This window comes from Embiotoca jacksoni, unplaced genomic scaffold (assembly GCF_022577435.1).
Source record: "Embiotoca jacksoni isolate LCO1_2020_lvr unplaced genomic scaffold, fEmbJac1.0.p SCAF_12, whole genome shotgun sequence".
Classification (NCBI taxonomy): domain Eukaryota; kingdom Metazoa; phylum Chordata; class Actinopteri; family Embiotocidae; genus Embiotoca; species Embiotoca jacksoni.
Window position 1 is genome coordinate 11,232,749 of NW_027185252.1, and position 27,082 is coordinate 11,259,830.

The window sequence follows — 27,082 nt, forward strand, 5'->3', positions numbered from 1 at the left end:
AAAAAATTATGTTTATACAAAATTTCATGGAAATGCAGCGAATAGAATTTTAAATGTCTGAGGCTAAATATCTTTAAGAAACTAAAAGAATGCTAGACAGGCTGACAGAATGACGTGGTCGTCCCTTAAGCCATGATGGCAAAAATCCATAATTTTGTAAGAATCATTGCTGATTTACTGTGCTGACTTTGGCTATAAACGCCTGACTGCGCACAGATGACACATTTCTATCCCTGAATCAGCTGTACTGAAGGGTAAATACTGTTCTATACTTTACGTTTTATGTGGTTTTAAAAATAAATGTTTATTTTAGGGCTACTGTAAGAAATTGTGGTTTAGTTTTAGTTTGTGCATTACCGCAAACACCCACCTAAAAAAAAAAAAGGAACATTTCACAGGAACACTCAGCATCACTGCTCCAACCATGACAAACAGATTAACGGTGTGATGGTCATCGCATCATTACTGAACGCATACTTCAAAACCTCTCCAAGCAACCAAGCTCCAATGCTTTCTATCATAGTATGTTTGGACAAGTCCACATATACAGATAGTTCACAGCAAGGCTACTGGAGCCAATCAGAGTCTGTCCGACCACCCCTCAATTAATCACTGAGACTAGTTTACTTTACTGCATCTCTTACGCTGCCTCTATCCATATATGGGTTTGATGCAGCGAGTACGACTCTTACTCCTCTTTAAGGACAATTCCAGAGGAGGCGAGGAGACAAGAGGAAAGGGCAGTTACTGGAGGACCTGGAGGACCAGAGCGTCCAGTCTGTCTGGTTTGGACAGCAGCCTCTTGTCTACACATACACACATACGGGGGGGAGAGGGGGGGGGGGGTCTTCTGGCTGCAGGCTCAACAGGGGGTCTCGGGGGTATAAATACTGCTGTTTTAGCTGCTGGGTTCTCTGGTTTCCCCGATACCGATTCAGATCTAAGGACCAGGGACAACCAGTCACACACATTCAGAGTAAAAGAGAAACCAAACCACTGCAGATACACCCATACGACAATTGCCTTTAATTAATGTATTTCAGTAAAAAAAAAAAAAAAAAAAAAAAAATTAACACTGTGGGTGCTGTGCAATGATCAGTGAGACTGCTTCTTTCAGCTTCAGCCAGCAGCAAGCTGAATCCTTGGTCTTTATTTAGACGTGCACATTGAGGCCAGGAGACATGAACTCCTGACCCACCTTTTAATGAACATAGATCATATGTCAGATGAAGGTTTGAAGCTTCATTTCCAAAAAACACCTCCATAATTTTCTTTCACATTGTAGGCAGAGGTGCAGATCCTCCGCTCATGACTGGTGTCCTCTACAGTTTCATAGATGTGAAACTGACCTTTATGAAGCCTGCATGAAGTGGAGACAACACGTTTACTACCTTTCCTCGTTGTAGATGTTGCACCTCCTCTCCCATATAATCACCCTCTCTTCCCATTAAGTTACCCCAACACTTTTCCTTTTTGGGGCCACTTGCATGCATGACGTAATTTGGGAAGAGCTCTCGTTTGCAGTGTGTTTATGTGCATGGTGTGTGTGTGTGTGTGTGTGTGCGCGTGTGTGTGTGCGCGCGCGCGCGCGTGCAGGGAAAGCGTCAGTGCGCACCAACACCAACCCGCTTGGCAGCTGTATTCCTTCGCTGTGATTGGGTGGAGGGCGGTGATTCCTTCTGTCACGATTTGGGTCGCTCCCACTGGAAGACACCGACCGTCCAGCCTTTACCGAGGTGCTGAACGGGGGAGACGGTGCACACCGGGAGGAGAGGGTTTCTTCTCAGGGGCTGGACTGACAGCTCGATATTTGTCTTCCAGTTGGTGTCGGTGAGGAGGAGGAGAGGGAAGGAGAGGAGAGAGGGGAGATCATCAGTGCTGGAGCGACCAGCCGCCTTTCTTCTGTCAGGGCTGCGGTAAAAGTCGTTCACGATGCCGGTGTTTCACACCAAGACCATCGAGAGTATCCTGGAGCCGGTGGCCCAGCAGATCTCCCACCTCGTCATCATGCACGAGGAGGGGGAGGTGGACGGTAAAGCCATCCCGGATCTGACGGTGCCGGTGGCCGCGGTGCAGGCGGCAGTCAGCAACCTTGTACGGGTGAGTCCCTAGTTTTGATCCAGGGCGTCAATTCATTGTAAGCTCAGTAACAAAGTGTCTGCATCCATTGACATTTATCATCCAAACTTCCCAATCCCGCAGAAACCGACATTTCTGGGGACTGACTGGTGCAATGACTGGTGAGGCAGCAGTCTTGAACGTTTATTTAATGAGTGTCATAAATCAATAGAACAGCAGGTCATCAAACTGTCCTGCATGGAGCTGTTAATTTCTTCTCTATGTGGCTGCCAGATAAATTGTATGGAAATCCCGGCTTGATCTTTACTCGCCATTAAAAGGATATAAAACTGCCTGCCACACACCCAGCTGATGCTCATGCGTGTTTAACAGCTCCTGCAGTAGTTTGTGTGCGTCTCAGTGTGCACACAACACGGCCATACACAACACCTCAAACTTTGCCCAGATTGATAATCGGATGGCACCTGAGCTCAATGAAGTTGTGGGGCTGAAGAAACGAGTGTTGATTTGAATTAAAAGGTTGTGTGTTTTCTCTCTCACCCACACACTCCCTGTGGTATCAGTAAATGCCACTTGTGCCATTGGAAGAGGCGGACTTTCATCAAGCTGCTTCGCATTATTGCAGACTTTGCAGTTTATTTGAGAAAGTCATCCATTCATTTCAACAACCTCCACAGAGAATAGATCCACTCTGTTCATTTATCAGCCTCCCACCTCTTCTCTGTTTAACTTCCCCTCTCTCCTTGTGCTCTCTTTTACCAACTTCTTTCACCTCTTTTTTTTTCCCTTTTCACTTATTCTCTCGTTTCTAGTCGGCCCTATTGAGTCTAATTGGTCATTTTGATAGAGAAAGCAAAGCTTCAGTCAGACAAACACTTATGTCTCTTCTGTATGCAGCACATGGAAAAATCAATATGGGTCACATCATTAATGCTGATCCAAGGTCATTTTTAATGGTGCAGGGGCCACTGCCTTCACTCACTCAGGAGAACTCAGCAGCAGACAGATGGAAACACTTCCTTGTTTAAGTCTGACGGAAAAAGACGGTTTCCAAATAATCGGTGTCAAAATGTGGAGGTTTGTTCTTTGTTTTTGCTGGTCAGTTTTTTTTGTTATCAACTTACTGTATTTTGTAATATATTGTTGAAGCACATGGGGCTCTTCTGTTCATGGTTCTTCTGCTAAAAACAAGATGCTTATTTTCACCAGGACTGCTTTCTTAGTTAAGTTTTGAGTTTTTATTTCAATATGATAGTGGGATTCAGAGACCATGAATTCCTCTCTGCAAAGTACTAAATTACAGGCTACATCTGAAAGTGCTTGTTCAATGCATTTTTTTTTTTATATTAATCAGCATCAGTAAGGATGAGGTTTTGACATATGACAAGTATATTTGCATTATACATACATATTGGGAAGTTTCATATTTTGCACAGTCAGTGTCCACCTTGACTTTTAAATGTGTAGAAGTCATTATAGTCGTTTTTTTTGTTGCTATCTGAAATAATACACCGCAAAATTATTACTGATGAATATTAAAGAGGGTAATTTACCCAAACACACAAACCCAGCTTTCATTTGTCTGAAAGTATTGAGAAACCTCATGTAGCTTTGGAGACAAAACATGGAAATAGTGACTGGATAGTTTTCCCTCCTTAAGTGGAAAAGTAAGTGTTATAGTACTTGTTGTGTTAAGTACTATTGCAAACTAACTTAAAAGTCAATAGGGCATCTTTTGTTTTTCTAGTCGTTGTTTTTGAAAAGGTCTTACACTGTGCTGCTGCTTCCCTGTGCAATGACACGCAAGATCATTTTGATAAATATCTCATTAACTGATAATGAAAAGGGCTGCTCAGTTTGAACTCAAACTCTGTCCATGTATTAATGGAAAAATCCCCTATTATGCGATACTATCCAGCTAGATTCAGTCCTTGATTTCCCGTTGCTACTGGGCCCACTTCTCCATCTCTCTTTTGTCCTTGTTGATCCATTCAGTTGATCCACCCAGACACTGAGCAGAAGGAGGCTAATAGCAGCCTCAGGCTTGTTGCTAGGTCCCAGATGATGGAGATGAGAGGCCACAGTCGGATCAGGGCTGAGCACAGAGAGGCACAGGAGGGTGTCGGACAGAGGAAATGTTGTTAGGATGGCGGTATAGTAAGAGATGATGGTTTCGCTGATTGAGGGGCAAGAGTTAAGAAGTGGGTGACAAAAAGGTGCTTGAGAACAGAGCTTGTATAATGAGTCAGTAGTTGGTTGCTGGGTAGATAAACTTACTTGGATGTAAAGGACACCTAAGGTGCTAACAGACCCTCTTCTGAGCACATATGCTTTATTTTAGAAAGCTGATTCATTTCTACAGTTGTGCAGTTTGAGCTAAGATATAACACAGTATACAGCAAGATGCCACCGTCACCGCAAGTGCCCCAACGCACACTGATACAATTACACAGTTAACCCCGTCCAGGGTGTGCTGACTGTGGGGGGTTACTTAAAATCTAGGTCACTTAGACACACAAGACGGTGTCAGTCTCAATATGTCGGAGGTTGTGCATGGGTTGATGCAGATTCGACTAAAGATCTGAAAGATGCTGGTGGTGTTTTTGGTTGAAAGTGTGAGCTTGCTGAAGTTCTGCAGATGACAGAGCTGCCTCATTGGTGTTCGTGAAGTGTGTGTGCTCCTGAAGGAGTCAACATAGATCCTGAGTATGTCTGGGGGAGGGGGAGGAAGGAATAAATAGATTTACCGTTGAGTGAAGTAACTACACACTGACAAACAGAGCAGAAAGAAGGGAGAGGAGGCATGTGAGGAGTGAGACTCGACTAAAACTGTCGAACAGCGCGATGCAGAATGAGTCAAGAAGAGGAAAAGAGGAAGAGAAAAAGACACTTTCAGATGGTCGCCGGCTGGGAGGGAAACTGTCTCTGGCTTCTTCAGACCAGATCCTGCCAAGCTTCATGGTCCACCCTCCCACCTCCACCCCCTTGTACACACACGTACACACACACACGTACACACACACACACGTACACACACACACGTACACACTTACGCACACACACGCACACGCACACACACACACACACACACAAACTGTCCTCAGCCTGCTAATAGGACCCATATCTTCTTATTCTTTGGCAGGCCCAAGTTTGAGTCTTAGTTTCTGGCTGTGTGTCCGCACATTCCCTCTGCTTCTAAGTCTGCCTTAAATCTACTCCTGGCCTATGTGTTATAGCAAAAAAACAACAAAAAAAAAACAAAAAATTAATTTTTTTTTTAAATTTGTCAAGCAGAGAATTGAAAACAAAATTTAAATTTTTTTTAAATTTTTTAAATTTATCCCTCCAAAGCTGCAGTAAACAACTGTATTTTGTGTATGTGCAGATGAAATTACCATGTCTAATATAAAGAGGGTCCAGTCTGCTGTTCCTCCTAGCTTCAGACTGTTTTAGCACCTTTCAGCTCTTTGTTTTGGTTTTAAGGCCACAACATTAATGTTTCTGTTCAGTCTTGCAGGTTTCACCAGCTGCAGCAGCAGGCAGCTGTTTTTAGTGAAAACATTCTCACGCACCAAAAACTACGTGCCCAGCACCAAACGGCAGACAAAGTTATCAATGATCTGGTAAACAAATTGAAGCATTTTGCAATAAAGAGCGTGATATTTTCTTCGGGGATTAGTGGAAACCAAAAGAGTGCTAAAAAGAGTGTATAGAGGTGACAAGAAATGAAACACAACAAACAAAAAGTTCCCAGATAACTTCCAACATCAGACGTTGTGATTATGTGGTCGTTATTTTAGAATTACTGGCCACCACAATGTTCTGTAATAAAATATTTGTTTGTAGATTCATTATAACATCAAAATCCAAAACAATACATTCATAAAACATTTGAGTATGAAAGCTGTACCTTCATCAGAACTGATGCCCGCGAGTCTCAGGTGAGACGAGCTGTGATTGGCAGCTGGTGGTTTTCTGCTGGATCAGTTACACGTTTCAGGATGTACAACCGCACGCAAATCTCACCGCAAGTGTCCAGCAAACCACTTAACTGCACATTAATAATGTATTGAATAATCAATGGCAAGTGTTGCTGCTTACAGGAAACTGAAGAGCTCCCACAGCTCTTTGATCAGTCACCTTATGGGACTCGTTGGCTGGAGGGTGACTTCAGGCTGCTCTCTACTTGCAGAGCTGCAGTCCTCACATTTTTGAGTTGGGAATCTTCCTGCATTTTTTAACACGGATATTCAGCAAGAAAAAACAAAAGGCTTCAGCCATTTTAATTGTTTTCTTTTTCATATTATTTTGAACGTCTCATAGTGACAGAAGAATAGCAGTGTAATATATGGACTATGTATTATACAGGTTTATTGAATGGGAAATGACTATGGCAGGTTGCTAAAGTATACAGTGTCCCCCTGAAAATGAAGACAAAAAGTATGCTGACATTCAGTCATGGCGTCACTAAAGATCAGTGTTTAGTAATTAGCTGAACTGCTGGACAACGCGCATCTACGATGGGAACCAAACAGTTTCTGCAGTGAAAGTTTCTTCCATGTTTCAGCCACCAAAACCTTTAATTCATTGATGAACTGACTTTTTTTTTCTCGGTGGTATCCCACAGGTGCTGTGTGGGATTTAGGTCTGTGCTCTGCGAGGAATGTTTTAAGACTCAGATTTTTCTCGAACAAAATATTCTTTCAACAGCCAGCTGGTGTGCTTTGAATCATTATCCTGCTTAAAGACCCACTTCTGTCACTCAAAAATGTTTTGGCCCGATATCTTCAAGCTTGCATTGAAAATACCCGTAGACAGTTATTTGAAAAACAGCTCCAGACTTTGACGTTCCCACCTACATGCTCTACTGAACCCTTAGTGCTGTCTGGTTAGAGTTCTTCCTTTCAACACACATCTCTGTAGGCTGAGTTTGTACTCATCTAAAAAAAAAAAAAAAACACACACATTCACATGCTGACTTTCTGTGCATGCTTTTTAAACTCTTGAGGCCATCTGAGCTTATATGAATAGTTCATGCTTTATCAATCTCCCTTTGTGCTCACACTTTTTGGTAATATTTCAAAATAGACTGTGAACCGAGTTGTGTCTGATAAATCTCGTTGATCGTTTTTGCTTGATGTTACACACCATTATGTGATCCAGTCTGCTGCTGGTCTTCCTAAGGCTCCCCCGCTCCGCGCTGCGGTTTCATGTCCGAACCTTTTGGTGGAGGATGGAAGATTTTTGCTGAGCTGACAAAAAGAGTCGTCTTTGTGCGAACAAACAATAATTGACCTTTTCTCTGAGCTCACATCCATTTGTCTTTGCCTATTTTATACATCCAGTGGTTGTACGAAGTTAATTACCTTTAAGTTCAATCAGGTGCCCCGAGCAGTGTGACCACAGGTGTAGTTGATCACGTTAATGATGAAGGTTGACAATCAGAACTTGGATAGTCCAGATACTTTTAGTTGACATTTAGAACCTTTTTTTCAAGCTTTGTCAAATGGCAACTTGTTTTTTGTTTTGTTTTTCTAGGAGAAAAAAAAAATGTATTTATTGTTGTGCGAAACCAGTCTATCTAAGATTTCATAAAATAACCGTATGAATCTCCTTGAGACTTACTGACAGAATTGCTGATACTTTTGGGGGCTGAAAATACGTTATTAGAATGTGAAAGCTTTTGTCTCTATGTTTTCATGTTTGGTGTTTTGTCAGTAGAGCGTGTCTTGTTGCAGTCAGATATAAAATCCCTGATTAAAGGTTCCCTGGTGTTTTAGTTCAAGTTCATGCTTGAAACATTGATCTTTGCTTGTTCCATCAAAGTTATTGTCTGTTTTGTACGTCAGTAACACAAACATGAAAACCCTGATGAAATCAGATTCCTTGTTTCTGTGGTTCATAAAATCTAACCACTGATGATGACCGATTATTTATGTAATGCTAACACAAAATAGAGTAGCTGAACCCTAACTGAAACTAGGGTTTAGGAAAACCGCGACAGCACACATGCATGTTTATAAATGTAAAAGCGCCCATAAGATAAAATGGAATCACATGTTAGAAGAAGAACGGTTGGATCTCATACTTTCTGTGTGCTGTCTGCTTCTGAGTCTCTGGAGCCAGAAACTCTAATAGACATATTTCACTGATGCAGCAGCAACAGACTGATGTCGTCATCTGGCTGTAATTGCATCTCAAGTGTGTGTGTGTGTGTGTGTGTGTTTGTGTAGGTGGGGGAAAGCTTGTGTGTGTTATAGGATTTGTTTTTTGCAAGTCAGAGCCAGTGTTTCAGAGCCACATGGCTGCATCGTGAACATCTGAACAAGGGAGAAATGTTGCCCTGCTGTGTTGTCTACCTGTATGTTTGGGTGTGAATGTGTGTGCGTGATTTGGCATTCGTGATTTGTGCATCTTTATGTCTAATTGTGTGCCATTTATGCAGGTTTTAGTCTTCAAGAGAAATGAAATGCTCCAACAATCTTTGTAAAACTTCTTATCCTCAGTTTTTAACAGTGCAAATATGTCTGTTGCTTTATAAGGGGAGAGTCCTGGGGTTTGTAAAATATTCCACTTCAATATAAAAAAAAAAAAACATTTGCTGGATGATAAGTTAAAGCAGACAATGTCAAGTAAAATTAAAATGTTATATACAAAATTGAGTCATCTATATTTTTAATTGTGTTGTCAAACAACATCAAAATTAGAATTTCCATATTTTTTGACAAAATTTACCTTTTTCCAAAAGGTTTAATTTTACTCATTGTAGACGTGTCTTTGCACTGAAGACAATATTAAAAGAGAAAATTGCTTAATGCAATAAAATGCACAGCAGCACATAAACACTTTGAACAATACGATGTGCTCAGTGTTTTTAATTAAGTTTGAAGGCATTAAATCATCACTTTTTAGTTTGAATCACATTCAGATGAGATAACAGTGGGGCACAGATGGAGGGGAAAGTCTAGCAGCTCTGATATAAAAATCAATATTCGCAGTTCAGACTGCCAGGGTCCATTTTGTTCAGTAAAAAAGCACATTTACCTTGACCAGGTCCTGAATATCATCCGTGTCTGAGTTAATGTGGAACATTATTAGTCCTGCGATGGTGTTGCCGTACTGATGAATCGATGAAGTCGGCATTACAGACCTTCAGTTCGTGAATGTTTCGTCTCAAGATTCAAATTTGAGCAACACAAACGTCCCTCCCCCATCCTGCCCCCGGGAATAAACCAGAGCCGGAGCTACTTCCCCCTCGAAGCAAAGATATGACATGCATGCATGGTTGACATAGGTGTGAATTGATACACACCGATTCACCCCTCTGAGTATTAATAGTGCTTGCGTGAGCACAATTCCCTGTCTCCCTGCAGCTAATGATAATGCAATAAATGGTATGTCTGTGTGTGTTACAGGTGGGGAAGGAGACCGTTCAAACCACAGAGGACCAGGTGATGAAGAGAGACATGCCTCCTGCGTTCATTAAGTAAGTCTGTCTCTGAAGCAGTGGGCATGTTTTGGAAGAGCGAGCACTGCTGCTGTCTCTTTGTGTTCTTCCCTCTGACTCTCTCAGGCACTCACAACAAACATATTGGGGCAAAATTATGGAAGCGATCCACTTTATCTCAGCAGACAGAGGATTCCGTGCGGTTTAATGTTCGGAAACGTGGCTGCGTTCCCAGCTGCAACAAAGAGCCACTTCTGAGGCCGAGCCCGGGTGACCGTCCGGCTCCAGCATCCATACTGCTGAGAGGCTGTTTGTTGTTTTCCAGCTTGCATCCAAAGAGCTGACATGAACTCTGGGTCCTGGCTGAGAGCTGCTACTCAGCAGTTCTGGGACACAGACATCAGGCTGTGTCCGCTTGCCTGTATGTGTTGCTTTGGATGCAATGCTTTTACTGAGTGTTTACAGCCTTATCATTTGTTTCCCTCATTTCCGTTTCTTTCATTGCTTGTTTTTCAATTTTGAATTAGTATTTCAGTTTAATGTAAAGGTTCCAGACCTCAAGCAGATCCACATGCCACCCTCTCGCTGCTCGCTCACACATACATGGGACACTACACCATAAATCTCACTCACAGGGCTTAGGAGGGGGCATGTGGGAATGTGAACCTGCCTAAATATAGATGAACCAGCAGCCATTGATACCCTGACCAATAGGGGTCAGAAAGAGGAGGAACTTGGCTTTATATGAATGCCCTGAAAATCCATCGCCTTCTACAGGCTAAGCTAATCACTGATCTCCAAGAAAGATACAATTAAAGTTTCAAAATCAATGCATATCATTTTGTTTATCTAAAATTGCAGATCTTGAAGGATTGAAGGTTACATAATTTGTACCAATCGTAGCAACTCTAAAATCTAAATCCCCAATTTTATTATGAGAAGTTCTCAAATTTAGCTCCTTAGATGAAGGAGACAAACTTTCAAGTGCTCTTTAAATATGGCCCAAAGAGCACGATGCACTTCTGCCTGTGGGCAGCAAAGCAGCTTAGCCTGACACATTATAAGCCTCACTCCTCTGCTGTGTGTCTGTTTGTGTCCCTTGATGGGTGTCAGGTTTGATATGTAATTTACCAGGTGATTGATTGTTGTGATTGGTCACTGTGTTGGGTATGATGTCCTAAGCCAGCTGTGTGTTTTCAGGGTGGAGAACTCGTCCTCTAAGCTCGTCCAGGCGGCTCAGATGCTGAAGGCAGATCCATACTCTGTTCCTGCACGAGATTACTTGATCGATGGATCTAGAGGGATTCTGTCTGGAACGTCCGACCTGCTCCTCACCTTCGATGAGGCAGAGGTGTGTGTGGTTACCTCCTTACATCCGTGTGTGTTCTTATAATCAGTCTTACTTTAGTGGAGTGGTATCTTTCAGGGAAATAAATCTTTATATAGCTGTGCAGAGGAAGGAGGAACTCAGCTTAGAGCTGTAATGGAGTCTCGAATGCAGGCAGATCTAATCACTGATCTCAAATGACTTCCCTCTGTCATAACTGTGTCTCTCTGTGTGTGTCTGTTTGTATGTGTGTCTGTGTGTGTGTGTGTGTTTGTGTATACACCAGTGTGAATGTTCAATGGCAGCTCCATAAGTGGAATCACATTGGGCATGTGATTGTGCTCACCATGTCTCATCACTAGCCTCATTTTTTTAGAGAGCAACATCTCACAGTCACAAGATGTACATCACAAGACTGTAAACAGACACACACACACACACACACACACGCACACCGCACACCACACAAACAACAGTCACTTCATCTCTGTCTAAAAAAAGCTCCTGCACAGAATGAATTTCATTGTTTTCATAATGAAGTTAACCTCGAATCACTATTTTGCGTTTTATGCTTCTATATGTGATCTTATCTGCTTATGATTGTGTCTGTTGTGTTGTAGGTGCGTAAGATAATCCGAGTGTGTAAAGGTATCCTAGAGTATCTGGCAGTTGCTGAGGTGGTGGAGACCATGGAGGACCTCATCACATATACCAAGAACCTCGGACCAGGTCAGCAGGAGCTTTTTAAAAAAAAGAAGAAGAAAAAAGCACTGTTTCATAGCCACTCCTCTGTGAAGATGACTCCACCTGCTTCTTGAAATGACACTTTAAGAAGACGTTTCTCACAGTTTGATTAAAAATAACTCAGAATACTAGTAAAAAGAGACACCCGTGAGAATTTATTGGAACATTTAAATGTATTCATTTCAATCAAAACATATATGTAAAGGTTATGTTTTGGTCATTTGTGCCTTTATTCAATAGTTGATAGTTTTCAAATATGTGAAGTGAGGGACAGATGGTTTAAACAACCCCCAGATAGGAAATTAAAAGGTAATGTTTTACTGCTCCCATTTCATGTGAACCGTAATAGCCTTAAAATGCATCTACAACACACAGCAGGCTGCAACAGCAGCGTTTCAACAGAGCAGCTAGTCGGTTCACCAGTGAGACAATCAACAATTACTTCATCTGAAAAACAAGTACTTTTTTGAGTCAGAAAAAACTAAGCAATCTGAAATGAGCGGAATGTTTTACACAAATTTTTCAAAGTATACAAAGTCCTTATAGATTCTGTAAACTGCACAGATAAGACAGATATTGTCTTTATAATATAGAAAATAGCGCATCACACTATTTGGATTTGGTGGCAGAGCTTCAGAAAGTAGAAACCTTTTGTTTTTGACAGTTTTTTTAGGTTAAAGATCCATCTGTTATGATTAGAAACTGAATTAACTACTGACTGCTCCTCTGACTCTAAAATACTGGGATTAATAATTACAGCATCTTCGGCCTTTTCACTGGCAGGAGCGCCATAAACAGGCTATTTAACATCTGAGGCAACAGGTCAGTGCACTGTGTCATAATGAGCTGGAGGAAATCTGATGCCAAGGTTGCCTAACACTCAACTGATGCTGTCATTGGGCAAGCTCAATCACCCATGATGTTTAAATGTGTTGCAGTTACACATGCCTTCGACCTCTGATTGTTCAAGCGCAGTTACAACTGTGCCAATATCAAAGTCACAAACAGTTTCTACATTTAACCTGTGATTTTTGTAACCTCTAACTCTCACAGGATGATAAATTCTCCCCGTTTTTCTCTGTTTCCCTCAGGGATGACCAAAATGTCAAAGATGATTGAGGAGAGGCAGCAGGAGCTGACGCACCAGGAACACAGACAGATGCTTGTCAACTCTATGAACACTATCAAAGAGCTGCTGCCTGTCCTTATCTCAGGTGTGTGTGTGTGTGTGTGTGTGTGTGTGTGTGTGTGTGTGTGGGCAAATGATAGTGCAGGCCACTGAACATCCAATAGTTGTTATAGCAACGCTGATAATTCCAGTCATTAGGTACTGTGGATGTTAGACTGACTACACACATACATCATCAACTCCTAGCAGTACTAGCATTTCTCATACTCTGCACTCCACCAGCAAAGAAGAGAAACACTGTTTAAGCGAAACACTGTTTAAGCGAAACACTTTAAGCGTTTACAAGCTGTTCATTCAAACATGCATGTTTACTGTGGCTGCAGTGTCAGAAACGTTTGTGTCAATACTTTATTCTTGAAAGTTTACAAACCTTTTGGCAACTCATTGAGGCAATAATGGCTTGAAGGTCACAAACTAACTCTTTTAGTTTACTCACGTTGCTCTTGTGCATTACATAAATCCCTAATAGGCAGCTGTTTCAGTGAAAAAGCTCATATATCAAAGCATCAAACAGTGTTCAGACAAAATAAGCAATTCATTGGTGAACAAAGTGGAGCATTGAGCAGCTAAACATCTGGATATTTCAAAAGAAAGAGTTGGGGGAGGCCAAAAATGGAGCTAAAAGGACATGAAATGTTATCCTTGCATTCACCGAGTGGCCAGAAACACGACTCCAAATGTGTGCCAATGATTCAGTTTTTAATAAAGTTGTTTCAGCTTCCACCAAAGGGACACAAAGACAGCTTTAAACTACTTTAAGTAAAAAAAACAAATTGTGGTGAGAGAATGTCTTACTAGGGTTTTTCAAATAAATCCAATTTTTAATAATAGGTTATCTTTCTGCTTGTTAAAAATGTGACTGTAAACATTAATACTCATATTTTTGTCCTTAGCTATTAAGATTTTTGTCGCAACCAAGAGCAGCCGAGGTGCCGGCGTTGAAGAGGCAGAGAGAAACCGAAGGTTTACTTTTGAAAAGATGAGCGCTGAAATCAATGAGATCATTAGAGTCTTACAGCTCACCACGTGGGATGAAGACGCCTGGGCCAATAAGGTACGAGCTGTGCTGCGCACAAAGACTCTGATTTTCTTCATTTTAAACCCTGAACCCTCACAAATAAACAACTTTTAAAAAAAGCCCCACATGCATAAATCAGATAATCACTTTTGATTTGGAGTGCCTGTTCACACACACATAGCCACACACTCTGTCAACATGTCCCACTGAGCTGCACCTCTTAAAAAGAAAATCACCCTTTACTTTCTGTCTCCACTTTTCTTTTTGCTCGATAGTATAACTCCTGGTTTTTCTTTTTCTTTTCTTTCTTTAACTTCCTCCTCCATTCTTTTCCTCCCTGTAGAAGGTAAGCCCGTCTCTCTCCCCCTCTGCAGTTTCCAGCATGCAAGTGTGCGTGCGTGCGTGCGTGCGTGCGTGTGTGTGTGTGTGTGCGTGCGTGCGTGGGTGCGTGCGCGTGAGACAGAGAGAGACAGAGACAGACAGAAGGAAATACATTATGTCCTCATGCTTACATGTACGTATGTATTTCTGTCATGCTGGTATTGAACAATAAGTGTGTCATCTGTTTTACTGACTGTTAGCTGATGTGATGATGTACAGTGCGCATACTTCTTCACTATATTGTTATATGTGCATCTGTTTGTCTCAAGATGTCCATTTGAGTCAAATGGCTTGAAACAGATGACAGTTTATTTTCAGCCTTATTACTTATATTCATTTAAAATGATTCAGTCCATCTTCAGTTATGGTATTCTCTCTCTTGTGTTGCTCATGTTTACTGTGAGATAAAGCTGTCAGTTTCACAACAAGATGCTGTTTGGGGCAGAATATTCTCTTTCAGAGAGACATTTTTTGGGGGAAAAAACTGTGTAATGATGTCATTTATGGGAAAGTTAAGCTCTGCTCAAACCTGCATGTTTCTGCACAAAGCTTCCTCAGACAATGATCTGTGTGTGTGTGCGCGTATGTGTTTGCTGTGGAAATACTGCATACTCTGTGTACGAGCTGTGATAAGCACTTACTGTCAGTGTGTGAGGGGAAACCTCTGGCACACGATGACTGTGCTCCTCTCGGGTTATGAATTATAGAAATAAGCTGCTTGGTTTCCAGACACATCCATAATGGATGTGCTGTATTGAACGGTTCCACTTAAGCAGTTCATTCTTCTCTGAGCCAGAAAAATCTTCTTTCTTTTTTTCTCCTGATATGAAGCAGTGAAAGAGGTTGTGACATTTTAGATGTGCGATGTTTAAACTCCATTAAATGTCTCATTGCACCCTTTATGATCAGTAATTATTTTTACATTGTATCTGTTAATTACTGGGTTAGTGCCGAGTTTTTCCGAAAACCCCATTTTACAGTACAACATGAAGACCTGTGTTGTTTCAAATGGCTCTACTCATGGTAAAATTAGTAGATAATACTGCTTAAAGATGAAAGAGATTGCAGTTCATTTATTAGTGGCCATTAAACACACATTGTAAACTTTAGTTTACAGCTATAAATGTTTGTATATCGCTGGTAAAATGATTAACTAAATAAATACAGCTCTAATACCTCGGTCATAGTTAGTATTTTTTCTCATTTTAAATAAATTCCATTAGAAGACCAAAATAACAAAGTATCATACCGAGTCAAAGCCTAAATACTGATAACACTGTTGTCACACTATTGGTGACATGACCCCTCATTACCATTTACACACGACCTGTAGTTTGTTTTCAGTTAGTCTTGTACACTGTCCGAAAGCCATAAATACTGACTTAACCACCAAATGTATATTAATCCACAGCTGAAAATAGTCCCCAACAAATGCAAAATCTACAATTTTTTCAGTAAAGATACAGGTTATTTTAGCATCTTGTTGGCAAAACAGTTATTATAAACCACCAAAGTCATTACTGACAACTCTTTATTTACCGTTTGCCATATCGTAAAGTGCTCAACAACTGTCTTTTCTCTTTCCCTCAGGATATGGAGGCTTTGAAGAGATCTCTGGCTTTGATTGAGTCAAAGATGGCACACGCTAAAAGCTGGCTCAAAGACCCTCATGGACAGCCAGGTAACTGTTGTTTGTTGTTTTTTTTGTTTTTTTTCTTGTTTGTTGACTTTCCAGCTAAAACATCCCCACTTTATGTTACCCCATGCGTTGGTATGTTGTTGTTCATAGGAGACCCCGGTGAGGTGGCGCTGCGTGTGATACTGGACGAAGCTGGTAAGGTGGGAGAGCTTTGTGCCGGGAAGGAGAGGAAAGACATACTGGCAACCACCAAGGCTCTGGGACAAATGACTGACCAGATCGCAGATTTACGAGCCAGGTAGCGTTTTTGTGCAAAATAACAAGTTGCCTTTACAGAAACGTATTTTGTTGTCACGCGTCTGCTGAAAGTGTTTATCATTTGTCTGACAGAGGCCAGGGCCCGACCCCGGGGTGTGTGCAGCGTGCCGGCCAGTGCTCACAGGGCTTAGACTTGTTATTTGGCAAAGTGGACAGTGCTGCACGCAGACTGGAGGCTTTAATCAATGCCAAGCAGGCCATTGCCAGGAGGCTGGACGCTGCGCAGGTCAGATAGAACAACAGTAATCCAGTGAATAGTGCACCCTCCCTGTGCTATAGTCATCCTATTTGTGTCTCTTTTGCTGTAAATCTTCTCCAAGCAAGTGGTTTTAGATTGTTTTCAGCTCTCAAGTCAAGCTAATGTGGATAAGAGTTGAAACTTAATGCTTTAATCCTCTGCGGTCTGCTGCTGCTCACTTTATAAAAACAGTATAAATTCAGTCCTATGAAATACAAGCAAGAAACTCTTTGATAGTTTTCATTACTTTAATACTACAGCACCCTCACCATATTCTAAATATCTAAATATAAAAGCAAAACAACAGTGGAATTTATTCCGTTTCATTCTTTTTTTTCAACACAAAAATACAATATATGCGTGTATGTTTTTTTCAAAGCTGCAGTTTATAACAAACTAAAGTGTCAACTTAGTGGTTGTCCAGTTACTCAGGGTTAATTTTTCAGTATTAATTGACTCCTCTCATCTTTGAAGCTTCCTCGTGGTGTTTTTCTACCGGAGTGTATTGCTTATTTCATCAGCTGTGAATCTAATAATCGTATCTGTGCATTTTTAGGCATGGCTGGCTGATCCTAATGGCGGTCCTGAGGGAGAGGAGAACATCCGAGCGCTACTAGCAGAGGCCAAACGCATCGCAGATCTGTGTGAAGATCCCAAAGAGAGGGATGACATCCTGCGCTCCATAAGTGAGATTGCAGGACTCACCGCCCGGCTCATGGAGCTACGCAGACAGTATGCTTTCCCTCCTCTGGTTACGTGCATGATCGAGGATGTACTGTGAATGCGTTACGTAATTCTTAGATCCTCTTTTTCCAGGCTGAGACTGCAGCCTCATGCCACCAATAGCTGGCATATTTTACCTGCCTGGAAAAGATGTTGTTGCCTGTCAACCTTGGGTATCAGTCCTACAATAAGGCTTCTAACTGTTTGAATATGGTGTATATTTGTGGAGGCTCGATAACAGTTTGAGGGACAAAACATGGTACAATTTTAAGGGAAATACCACTTGATTTAACAACAGACTTTAAAATTGTAAACATTTCTGATACAGAAGTTTTTACTACTAAATTATACTCTCATCCAGATAATGACAGCTGTAAGGAATATATTTTTTGCACTTTTATTGACCATGAAGAGAAAACAGATAGATATAAATTTGTAGACGTAAACCAAATGACTCAACTGTTGTCCAGACTCATACATGAGCTACGGATCTGAACTGTATAAGGAGAAAATGTGGCTACAGTAGTACACAGGAGGATTTGAGAGGATTATCAAGCATTTTCTAATCTGGAACAGATAGAACTTTTACAATATGTGGCTCGGTAGATATATCACCCCTGTGTGACCTTGTGAGAACTGACTGGGGCCGCAAAAGAAATACATTTATAAAGTCTGTAATCTTTAAAATTATTACACGTAATTCACATTTCACGCACGTTGCTGAAAATATGCTTCAAGAACCCTGAATTATTGTCCTGAGCAAGAATTTCTACCTTTTGTCTGTAAAATAGATACAAATACTTCCAGTAGAAACCAGAAATGCCAACATTTTATATTTATATTTATATTTCTATGACACATGAAATAGTGACATCAGTGGTATTTCCCTTTCAAAATGGCGTCTACTGGGTTTATATTGAGACTTTAAAGATTTGATGGGTTTGAAGTCTGTATTTTTATTGGCTCTTTTTTTAAAAAAAATTTTTTGATCTCTCATGTCATGCCTCTCTTTTCCTTCTTTACTGTCTCAGGGGTAAAGGTGACAGCCCGGAGGCCCGTGCATTGGCAAAGCAGATTGGGGGGGCACTGCTGACCCTGCAGTCCAAAACCAACCGGGCCGTGGCCAACATGAGACCAGCCAAGCCTGCCGTCACCTTGGAAGGCAAGATGGAGCAGGCCCTCCGTTGGGTGAACAACCCTGGAGTGGACGACAGAGGAGTAGGTAAGCGGGGTTGGATGACGACTCCAGGGAGGGATGATCAAGTAGTGTGGCTCAAAAAGAAGCACTCTGACCTTCCGTGCCTTTTTGGCAGCATGTGTGGCTGATGGACGGCGTGTGAAAGTAGTCAGCACCTGGTACTTAGTTATGAATCATGGAGGATGTGAGGTGTTTGTGGTCTGTGAGGTGACTGCAAAGTGTCTCAGGCAGGAAACATATCTAAATGTAGTACAGAAATATACGTGCCGTTTCCTTAAATGCCCCTAGTGATGTACATCATGCATGATGAATCAGTGTGTGACTAACATGACCTAGTCAGTCGGGGAGCGTTGTATTGTTTTCATGCTTTGTTATCTTCCTGTTTTGTCATTTGATTGTTTCCTATTTTCTCCCATGCTTCCCTATGGAAGCAGAGTGTGAGAGACTACAGTGGATAACAGGTACCGTCCCACTGTAGGCTTTCTTAGAAGATGCAACTAAACACTACAGATATTGATAACATAATGACTTCCTAGAAACTCTGACGTCAGCATGTACCACAAAATTCAACATCCTCTTCTCTAATTTACAAGGTATATGTGTGAAACACAGTCATTTCTCACGCTTGCCAGTCCTAAAACTTGTTGCTCATGTTACCAACAAATACAAAAACACTGCGATGTAATTTAGACTTCCATGCCCAAATAAGGACCTATGATTGTTGTGTCTGTGTTTTTTTAATTTTTATTTAACACTAAGAAGATATTCAGTATCCAGATGTTGTGTGAGAGTGATTTCTGCCCTCTGTCACTCCACAGGTCAGGCAGCAATCAGAGGAATGGTTGGGGAAGGCAGGAGGCTGGCAGGAGGCCTGTTAGGCCCGTATCGACAGGATATGATTGGACGCTGCGAACGAACAGAGGCCCTCATGACGAATTTGGCCGACATGGCCGGCAGGGGTGAGGCTGAGGCTCCTCATGCACGAGCGACTGCTGCACAACTGCAGGACACCCTCAAGGTATCTCAGCTTCTCACAAACACACACATTGATTTATTAATGAATGAATGCTCAAGTTCATTTAACCTGCACTTTCATTACAAACGTATATAAATTTAAATAAAAAAATTTGCAAATATACCATATATGTCTGGCTTAATATTGTCAAAAAAAGGTTGCACAAGGTGTCTGGAAAATTTAATTTGATTAAATAAGACAGCTATAAAATACTGTTTAATCTACAATGCATGCAGGTTTGTTATTATTGAAAGTAAAGGTGCAGAGCTCCACCTGGTGGACTGATACCACACTCTTGCTTCCACCAGGCTCTGAGGCAGCACATGCAGGAGGTGATGACCCAGGAGGTATCGGATGTTTTCAGTGACACCACCACCCCTATCAAACTGCTGGCTGTGGCTGCAACTGCTCCTCCCGATGCCCCCAACAGAGAGGAGGTCAGAAATGTACAAAACCATGGTCCCAGTAATTCCTCCCACTTAGCTGTTTACTGTTGTTTTGGTTGTACAATGCAGCAGGATGATGACATCTATAATGTTTGCCGAAGGTTTTCGAAGAGCGCGCAGGGAACTTTGAGACCCACGCAGGTCGGCTGGGGGCGACCGCAGAGAAAGCTGCTGCCGTGGGAACAGGCAATAAGAGCACAGTAGAAGGGATTCATGCTGCTGTGAAACATGCCAGGGAGCTCACGCCACAGGTTTGCTTTGGTTTTCCTGATGTGAATGATTACAAATGTGGATGAAGCATGTGGCTGTCACACAATAATCTGAGTGTGGCATCTTGGTTGATGTCCAGGTGACCTCAGCCGCTCAGATCTTGTTGAAGAATCCTGGAAACAAAGCAGCATATGAGCACTTTGACACCATGAAGAACCAGTGGATTGACAACGTAGAGAGACTCACCGGTGAGGATTTTCTCAACAATTCTTGTGTTACTTAAAATAGAGACGGGTCATAATAGTTGCTTTGGTACAGCAGTCTGCAATAACGACATAAGTTATGACTCGATGTGTATTAAGTGTGTATTTTTGTGTTTGCGCCCCTAGGTCTGGTGGACGAGGCCATCGACACCAAATCTCTGTTAGATGCTTCTGAGGAGGCTATAAAGAAAGACATCGACAAGTGCCGAGTTGCCATGGCAAATGTTCAGCCCCAAATGCTTGTTGCCGGGGCAACAAGCATAGCAAGACGAGCTAATCGTGTCCTGTTGGTGGCCAAGAGGGAAGTTGAGAACTCAGAAGATCCGCGGTTCAGAGACACGGTGAAACATGCCTCGGACATCCTCTCACACACGATCTCACCCATGGTGATGGATGCCAAAGCTGTGGCTGGGAACATACAAGATAAAGGTACAGGACAAATGAGAGACTGTACGACAAAGAATTACCCAAGTTCATTTACCTCGTCACATCTTGATATCTATAATTCTCCCCTCTCTTCCACAGCTCTGCAGAAAGCTTACTTGGACTCATGTCTGAGGATCCTGGCTGCGGTCGGAAAAGTCAGAGAAGCTTTCCAACCTCAGGAGCCGGACTTCCCGCCTCCTCCTCCTGACCTGGATCAGCTCCATGTAAACATATTCACACACACATATTCTCTGTTATTCATGGTAAACCTTTGAATGACCATTTCACTAAATGTCACTTTTGTGACTTGTCAGCTGAGTTTTTGAGTCACCCTGAAATAATAACAAAAAACAACAATGTTTTCATCTTCCAAAGATTAACTTGATTAATTATTCGGTCCTAAATATCTAAGTGTCCCTGTTACAGATTAAAAACTTGATTTTAAACCAAATTCACAGGGGTTTTAATTCTACTTTTACTTTTTTAATGGTGGGAATAAGATGTTGTCAGCTTTTGTATTGGTCAACTTCAGATTGAAAACATTTTAATTTAAGCAGCCACACGTGAAGTAAACCAGGCAATATATAATATTGTGACTGAATCATCTTCTCCTCACACTTCCTTTGTTCCTGAACTACAAATTCACAGGCGACGTGTGTCTATGTGTGTATTTTCCAGGTTAGTGATGAGCAGGCACCACCCAAGCCGCCCTTGCCAGAGGGCGAGGTGCCTCCGCCTCGGCCGCCTCCTCCAGAGGAAAAGGATGAGGAGTTCCCAGAGCAGAAGGCTGGAGAGGTGCTCAGCGAGCCCATGATGGTGGCAGCCAGGCAGCTGCACGATGAGGCCCGCAAGTGGTCCAGCAAGGTCAGTTCACACAAACACACACAGGAACATATAGTACGATACACATGTACACAAACAGTGATAATAACAGGATACTTTTTCTCTCTTTCTGTTCAATCTGCCTTTTTGAATTCTGTGGAAATCGGAATTTTCTGAAATCACTTCAATCCTGAAATGTGGAGATCAGAGGCTCGATTCCACTTTCAGAGGGTATATGGAAACTGTCATGTGTTCAGGGTGTCGCATGTAAGGTTGTTACATGCACAAAGTACATGTAAGACCAAAAACAGTCATCTGCGGAGACACAAAATAGTTGAGGTACAGAACAAGCTCACGGTATTTGCAGTAGACATTGTGTTCCCTCCTCCTGTCAGTGTCTGTATGTGTGCATCCAACTGTTTTTGTGTTGAAGAACTGTCTGTAGGAACAGTATAAATTGTGTATGAATAACCCATGATTATCCAGGAGTGATGACCTCTCTGTGGAGCTCATAACCATTTTCCTCTTGATGGCGCTGCGAACAGTTTTTCCACAGCTGTTTTATGTTTTAGGTGTCTTTGGAACCAAGGCACCAAATATCTCTTGGGTCAAACTCGGTGTCCCTGCACACTGCTAGTCCCCTATATACACTGAAGTGACTCCAACCACTGGTTTTGGTCATAGTTGTTTGATTGTTACCTCAGAGTAAGGCGCATCATCCTCCTGCTGCCATCCCAAACCAGCTCCTCTTTCCTCTTTTTTTTCTGCCTCAAAGCCATCTGCACCTGTGAGTGTAGTTTCACCTCCCCTGTCCCTGCTCCTTCACCGTGCTTGCATACGCTCCTCCTCCCTCCTGTAAACCTCCTGTCCTCTGTTCTTCCATCCAAGTGCCTCTCATACTGTACTAAATGCCTCCTTTTCCCATGCTTCCTTCCCTCTCGCCATCCCTGGCTTTCTCCTCCCCCTTCTTCTGCACATTTCTCCTTATTTTCCCTCTTCCTCCCTCCCCTTTTGCCCCTTCCCCTTCCTTCCCATCTCAATTGGTCCTCCAACCACCACCACTCCAACCCCCCCTCCCTCCCTGCCTGGCCCAGCCTGAGGATGAGGAGGCAGTGGAGGAGAGGGAGGTAGATGATGAAGATGAGTTTACTGATGGTGAGGATGACTATGAGCCAGAACTGCTGATGATGCCCTCCAACCAGCCTGTCAATCAACCCATTCTGGCAGCTGCCCAGTCTCTCCACCAGGAGGCGCGCAAGTGGTCCAGCAAGGTCTGCGCACATACATGCACATGAGCGCACACACAACCAGACTCTGGTCAGACAGTAGTTGTAGAAGTCTCAGCAGCTTTGAGTATCATAAAGTACTGTTTGACCCCACACACACACACACACGCACGCACTCACATCCAAGCATGCCAACATAAATGCACCACTCAAGGAAAGCCCTGCAGGACAAGATGCACCCTCTGGAGCACTAGCTGACAGTGACTCTGCCAACAATGAGCTCTGCATCTGAAACTACCGTGGGAGCCTCCAACCGGCTGCTGCTGCTGTCTTACTCTTGTTGCATTACACTCAGACATGGTTGACACACAGTTCCACTGATGCCATGCTGAGGTTGCACTAAAAGTCGAGGACTGGGAATGGCAAGTTTGTTTGTTGCACCACATGGATAAACTGGTACTGGCTTCACAAGTTCCTCCCTTATGTTCATGGTTAGGTAAAGTGGTTCAAAGGAGGAGCCAGGTGCGCTGCCTCGCTGTTACCACTGTTGTCAGTCATTGGTTGTTCTGGCCAACCTGTGAAGCCAAGGATGACAGTTTTCCAAAGACTTCTGGGTGGTGTAGCCTTGACGTTAGACCGCCTGCTTACCAAGTATGATCACCTGCTTCTGCTTCTTAGTCTCAGGGTGTGCACTAATCACTCCAACACTGTGAACATCACCTCATCGGTACTAACCTCAGGTTGACTGATGTGAGGGAGACGGTGAGAACCTCAAATTATAAATAAATCGATTAGATTTCAAATTTTCTGCCCTGAGGGTTGAAGAATATGTGACTTGCACTGACACTGCATGCAGCCTTCTGCTATCCACGCTTAAATTGAATGCCTGTTTTGCTTTTGTACTTTAATTCCATTCATACAAAGCACTAGCATTTGTTAAGTGTTCGATAACTCTGCTTTCATTGTCCTACATTTGGTTATTGGGAAATGTGCGGACACATGCCTCATACAAAATGTTCCCATTCTGATCTCTTCTCTAAAGTCATTTTTCTCTGATCAAACCTCTCACCGCTTCCTCCTCCACCTCCTCCCCATTCCTCACAGGGCAACGACATCATAGCAGCAGCCAAGCGGATGGCTCTGCTCATGGCAGAAATGTCTCGGCTGGTGCGCGGTGGAAGTGGGAACAAGCGGGCACTGATTCAGTGCGCTAAGGACATCGCCAAGGCCTCAGATGAGGTGACGAGACTGGCTAAAGAAGTAGCCAAGCAGTGCACTGACAGACGCATCAGAACTAACCTGCTGCAGGTAAGGACATCTCAACACAGACACAAACTGAAAAAAAAAACTCTTTAGCTTGAAGAGGAAACAATTTACATATGTCCCTCCTTCCCAAAGGTCTGTGAACGAATCCCAACCATCAGCACTCAGCTGAAGATCCTCTCGACTGTCAAAGCCACCATGCTGGGACGAACAAACATCAGTGAAGAGGAGTCTGAGCAGGTAAACTCACAAAACTGCACATAACTTGGAGGGATGCACAATCAACTTTTCTCTATATTTGTACAGATATTTCAATCTGCTGTTGCAGAGTACCACTTCAAGACCAGAGCTGTCTTTTTCCCCTGTCTTTATGATCGGTCATATCATGGCCAATTCACTGAATTGAGTCTGTATTGGCACAGATACTGATTCCACATACTGGATCAGTGCATCTCTGAGAACTTCCACAGTGGTGGGAATTAACGAAGTACACTTACGCAAGTACTGTAAATACCTCTGAGGTACTCAACTCAGGTTTCAGATGTCAGGTGTTTGTAATTCAACCAAAATGGAGATATTTGCCTTCTAAACTTAGCAGATGGTTTAGAAGAAGTCAACTAATTTACAATTCCACACAAAAACCTTTGAGTAAAGGTAAAAATTAATACATATAGAATACGTTTTTTTTGTTTTATTTCCTACATACTTTAGTAATCAAATAACTACCCCACAGATTTATAAAAGCATATAAAGTACTTAAAAGTTTCTCCATAGCAGCCAGCTACAACAGTAAACTGCCACTTACACACAGATGCATCAGTATTAGCAATATAATAAGGTCATGCATTACAATATATCAGCTATAAGGGACATTTTCTTTTACTTTTGATACTTTCGTACATTGTTTTGAAGGATCTGAAAACGTTTCCTTCATTTTGTTTCATGTCTGTTGTTATTTCGCCCATAACTGCTTCACTTCTGAATGTTTCCCCGACCAGGCCACAGACATGTTGGTCCACAACGCCCAGAATCTGATGCAGTCGGTGAAGGAGACGGTCAGAGAAGCAGAAGCAGCCTCCATCAAGATCCGTACAGACGCAGGATGCACCCTGCGCTGGGTGCGCAAGACCCCCTGGTACCAATAAACACACCTGATCTATGAAACTAGCTACACTGTACTCTCAACTTGGCATCGATAGCACAAACCATGAGTAAAAGTAGCAATGTGCGTACTCAACACGAGTCAGCATGTGCACTTCCAAGAGGAAACTGCAGGGCTTTGAGACATTCTCCACTGTAGTTTGGGTGTGTGCTCCAGGAACCATTAGATGTGGTACCATGCAGGTTTTATTTATTGGATCGAGTCAGCTTTTCTCTCCAGTTCCCTTTATATGTAACTGTGGAATCACGCAGGCTTACCGGAGACAGTTTTAAATATATATTTTTGGTATGTTGTGTTACAAGACTTTATCCAAATCCCAGGTAGCTATATATTTTTTGCATGAACATTTTTTTGTATTTTCTAAAGGTGAATTATGACATTAAGATTCTCATCACCTAGAGGATGTTTACTTTGCATTCAGTTTTTTCAGTGAGAGTTTCTTATTGTCTATTGTATATACAACAATTATTTGTGTTATAGACAGTACTCCGCTATGAGCTTTATTCACTGAGTTTAACACTAAAGTGTGGAGTCTTGTGCGAGCTGGTGGGCTCTCCTCTCCAAGTTTACTTTTAGTAATAACGGTGTTATTAGCTAAAGATCTATGAATTCACAGGTGATTCATCATCACAGCTGTCTGATCTGGAGATGTTTATACTTGAAGAACTAAAAGGTCTTTTGGATTTAAAGTGTGATGTATACAAATATAGTATATGATAGTTTTAAAAGAAATTGTGTTATTAGAGAAATTGTACGGTCGTCAATCACACAGCTGTTTTTTGTCGATTGCAGGAAGGTTGATTCTTAATAGCTGAGAGGTTTTCACTTGACAGCAACAGTATGAGTGACAGGAAGGTAAAAGTTAAGTTGACATGTTTTTAATGTGTGTTTTTGAGTTCTATGTTTTATTTTTATTTAAATTTCACAGTGAACAATGCCAAAGGATTTGTTTTACATTACTGTAAGCTTCATAAAGTTCATAATCCAGGTTATTACAAACAATACAGAGCGTTTTCTGTTGAGATCCTGGACTACTTTTTGAGGTCTGTTATTTTTTTTTCAGCAAAAACAAAAGTGATTGTTTTGCTCTGCTTTAGTTTTTTTTTTATCAACCTGTTGAACTTTCTGTCTGCACTCTCTGTAACAGTTGAACTGTTTGGGACTTTTCAAAAAGTCATCAAAGCCAATGTTTTTAGACCGACTCGTCTCCATGTGTATGCTCAGCAGTCCCACTCTGAACACTCTACGGCATTATTTTAAAACATTTTCTCAGTGACCCTGGTGGTTTGAGAACAAAAACAACATTTTCATGTGATATCCGGCACTAATGCCAGCCTACCAGTCTCGATGTTTTTTAGGTTTAAATCTAAATACTGTTTTAAAACGAGTGCTTCTGTTTGGGATTAAAAGATTAAAGTTCAGAAACTCGATGTCACATGCAACAGATCAGTGAATGCATATTTTCATTCCCTAAACAGTAAGTTTTTATTTCTTTTTTTTTTTTTAACAATAGCTGGGTAGATTTAACTGTTTAATGGAGAACTTGTATGTGTATGTGTGAAGTCCCTTCACTTAAACAGTATTAGCAAGCCGTCGCCACGGTGGTTCGGGACGGAGCTCTGAATAGCAGCACAGAATGTTCACTGCGGTTTTATTTTTATTTGGGCCTACTGAGCATGTAGCAGTCACTGACCCCTCACTGAGAGCGACAGAGTGTAGATCTGTGTGTACTTGGTGTGTTCATTCACACCCTGAATGTATTCTGATAGCTTCTAGCCCTGCCAACACATCTGCTGTGCCTTGGAAGAATAAAAGACTATAATGATGACTGGAGTCGGCCTCTTAACTCGCTTCCATTAGTAGCACTACATGAAATGAGTGAGGTTACTGAGGCACAGTGATGCTTTCTGCTAAAAACTCATCTCCAGTGTGCTGAGATGTTCATATT

At 42.1% G+C, this 27,082-nt stretch overlaps 1 protein-coding gene across 5 annotated transcripts; it reads left to right on the top strand.

Moving 5' to 3' along the window:
* The first annotated feature begins 1,678 nt into the window (after positions 1–1,678).
* On the top strand, positions 1,679–26,962 carry LOC138195413 (vinculin-like). 5 transcript variants are annotated; one of them, XM_069144776.1, is made up of 23 exons: positions 1,679–2,100; positions 9,495–9,565; positions 10,727–10,877; positions 11,474–11,582; positions 12,689–12,811; positions 13,680–13,840; positions 15,776–15,866; positions 15,975–16,122; positions 16,215–16,368; positions 16,937–17,112; positions 18,135–18,325; positions 18,733–18,762; positions 19,120–19,319; positions 19,625–19,753; positions 19,864–20,013; positions 20,112–20,220; positions 20,362–20,664; positions 20,761–20,885; positions 21,340–21,525; positions 22,578–22,754; positions 23,814–24,017; positions 24,108–24,212; positions 24,971–26,962. In XM_069144776.1, exons 1-23 carry the CDS (start codon positions 1,933–1,935, stop codon positions 25,115–25,117), a joined length of 3,408 nt encoding a protein of 1,135 aa, XP_069000877.1. In that variant the 5' UTR covers positions 1,679–1,932; the 3' UTR covers positions 25,118–26,962. The 5 variants fall into 5 exon arrangements, with proteins under 5 accessions (XP_069000877.1, XP_069000878.1, XP_069000880.1 ...); XM_069144777.1 differs by having other exon boundaries at positions 18,736–18,762; XM_069144779.1 differs by lacking the exon at positions 22,578–22,754.
* The last annotated feature ends 120 nt before the right edge of the window (positions 26,963–27,082 follow it).

What these genes read in the sequence shown, in the direction of transcription:
- LOC138195413 (XM_069144776.1), top strand. Translation starts at nt 1,933, where the DNA reads ATGCCGGTGTTTCACACCAAGACCATCGAGAGTATCCTGGAGCCGGTG. An exon ending in ATGCCCCCAACAGAGAGGAG is followed by an intron (nt 19,754 to 19,863) that starts GTCAGAAATGTA and finishes TGTTTGCCGAAG; the next exon opens with GTTTTCGAAGAGCGCGCAGG. An exon ending in CGCGCAAGTGGTCCAGCAAG is followed by an intron (nt 22,755 to 23,813) that starts GTCTGCGCACAT and finishes CATTCCTCACAG; the next exon opens with GGCAACGACATCATAGCAGC.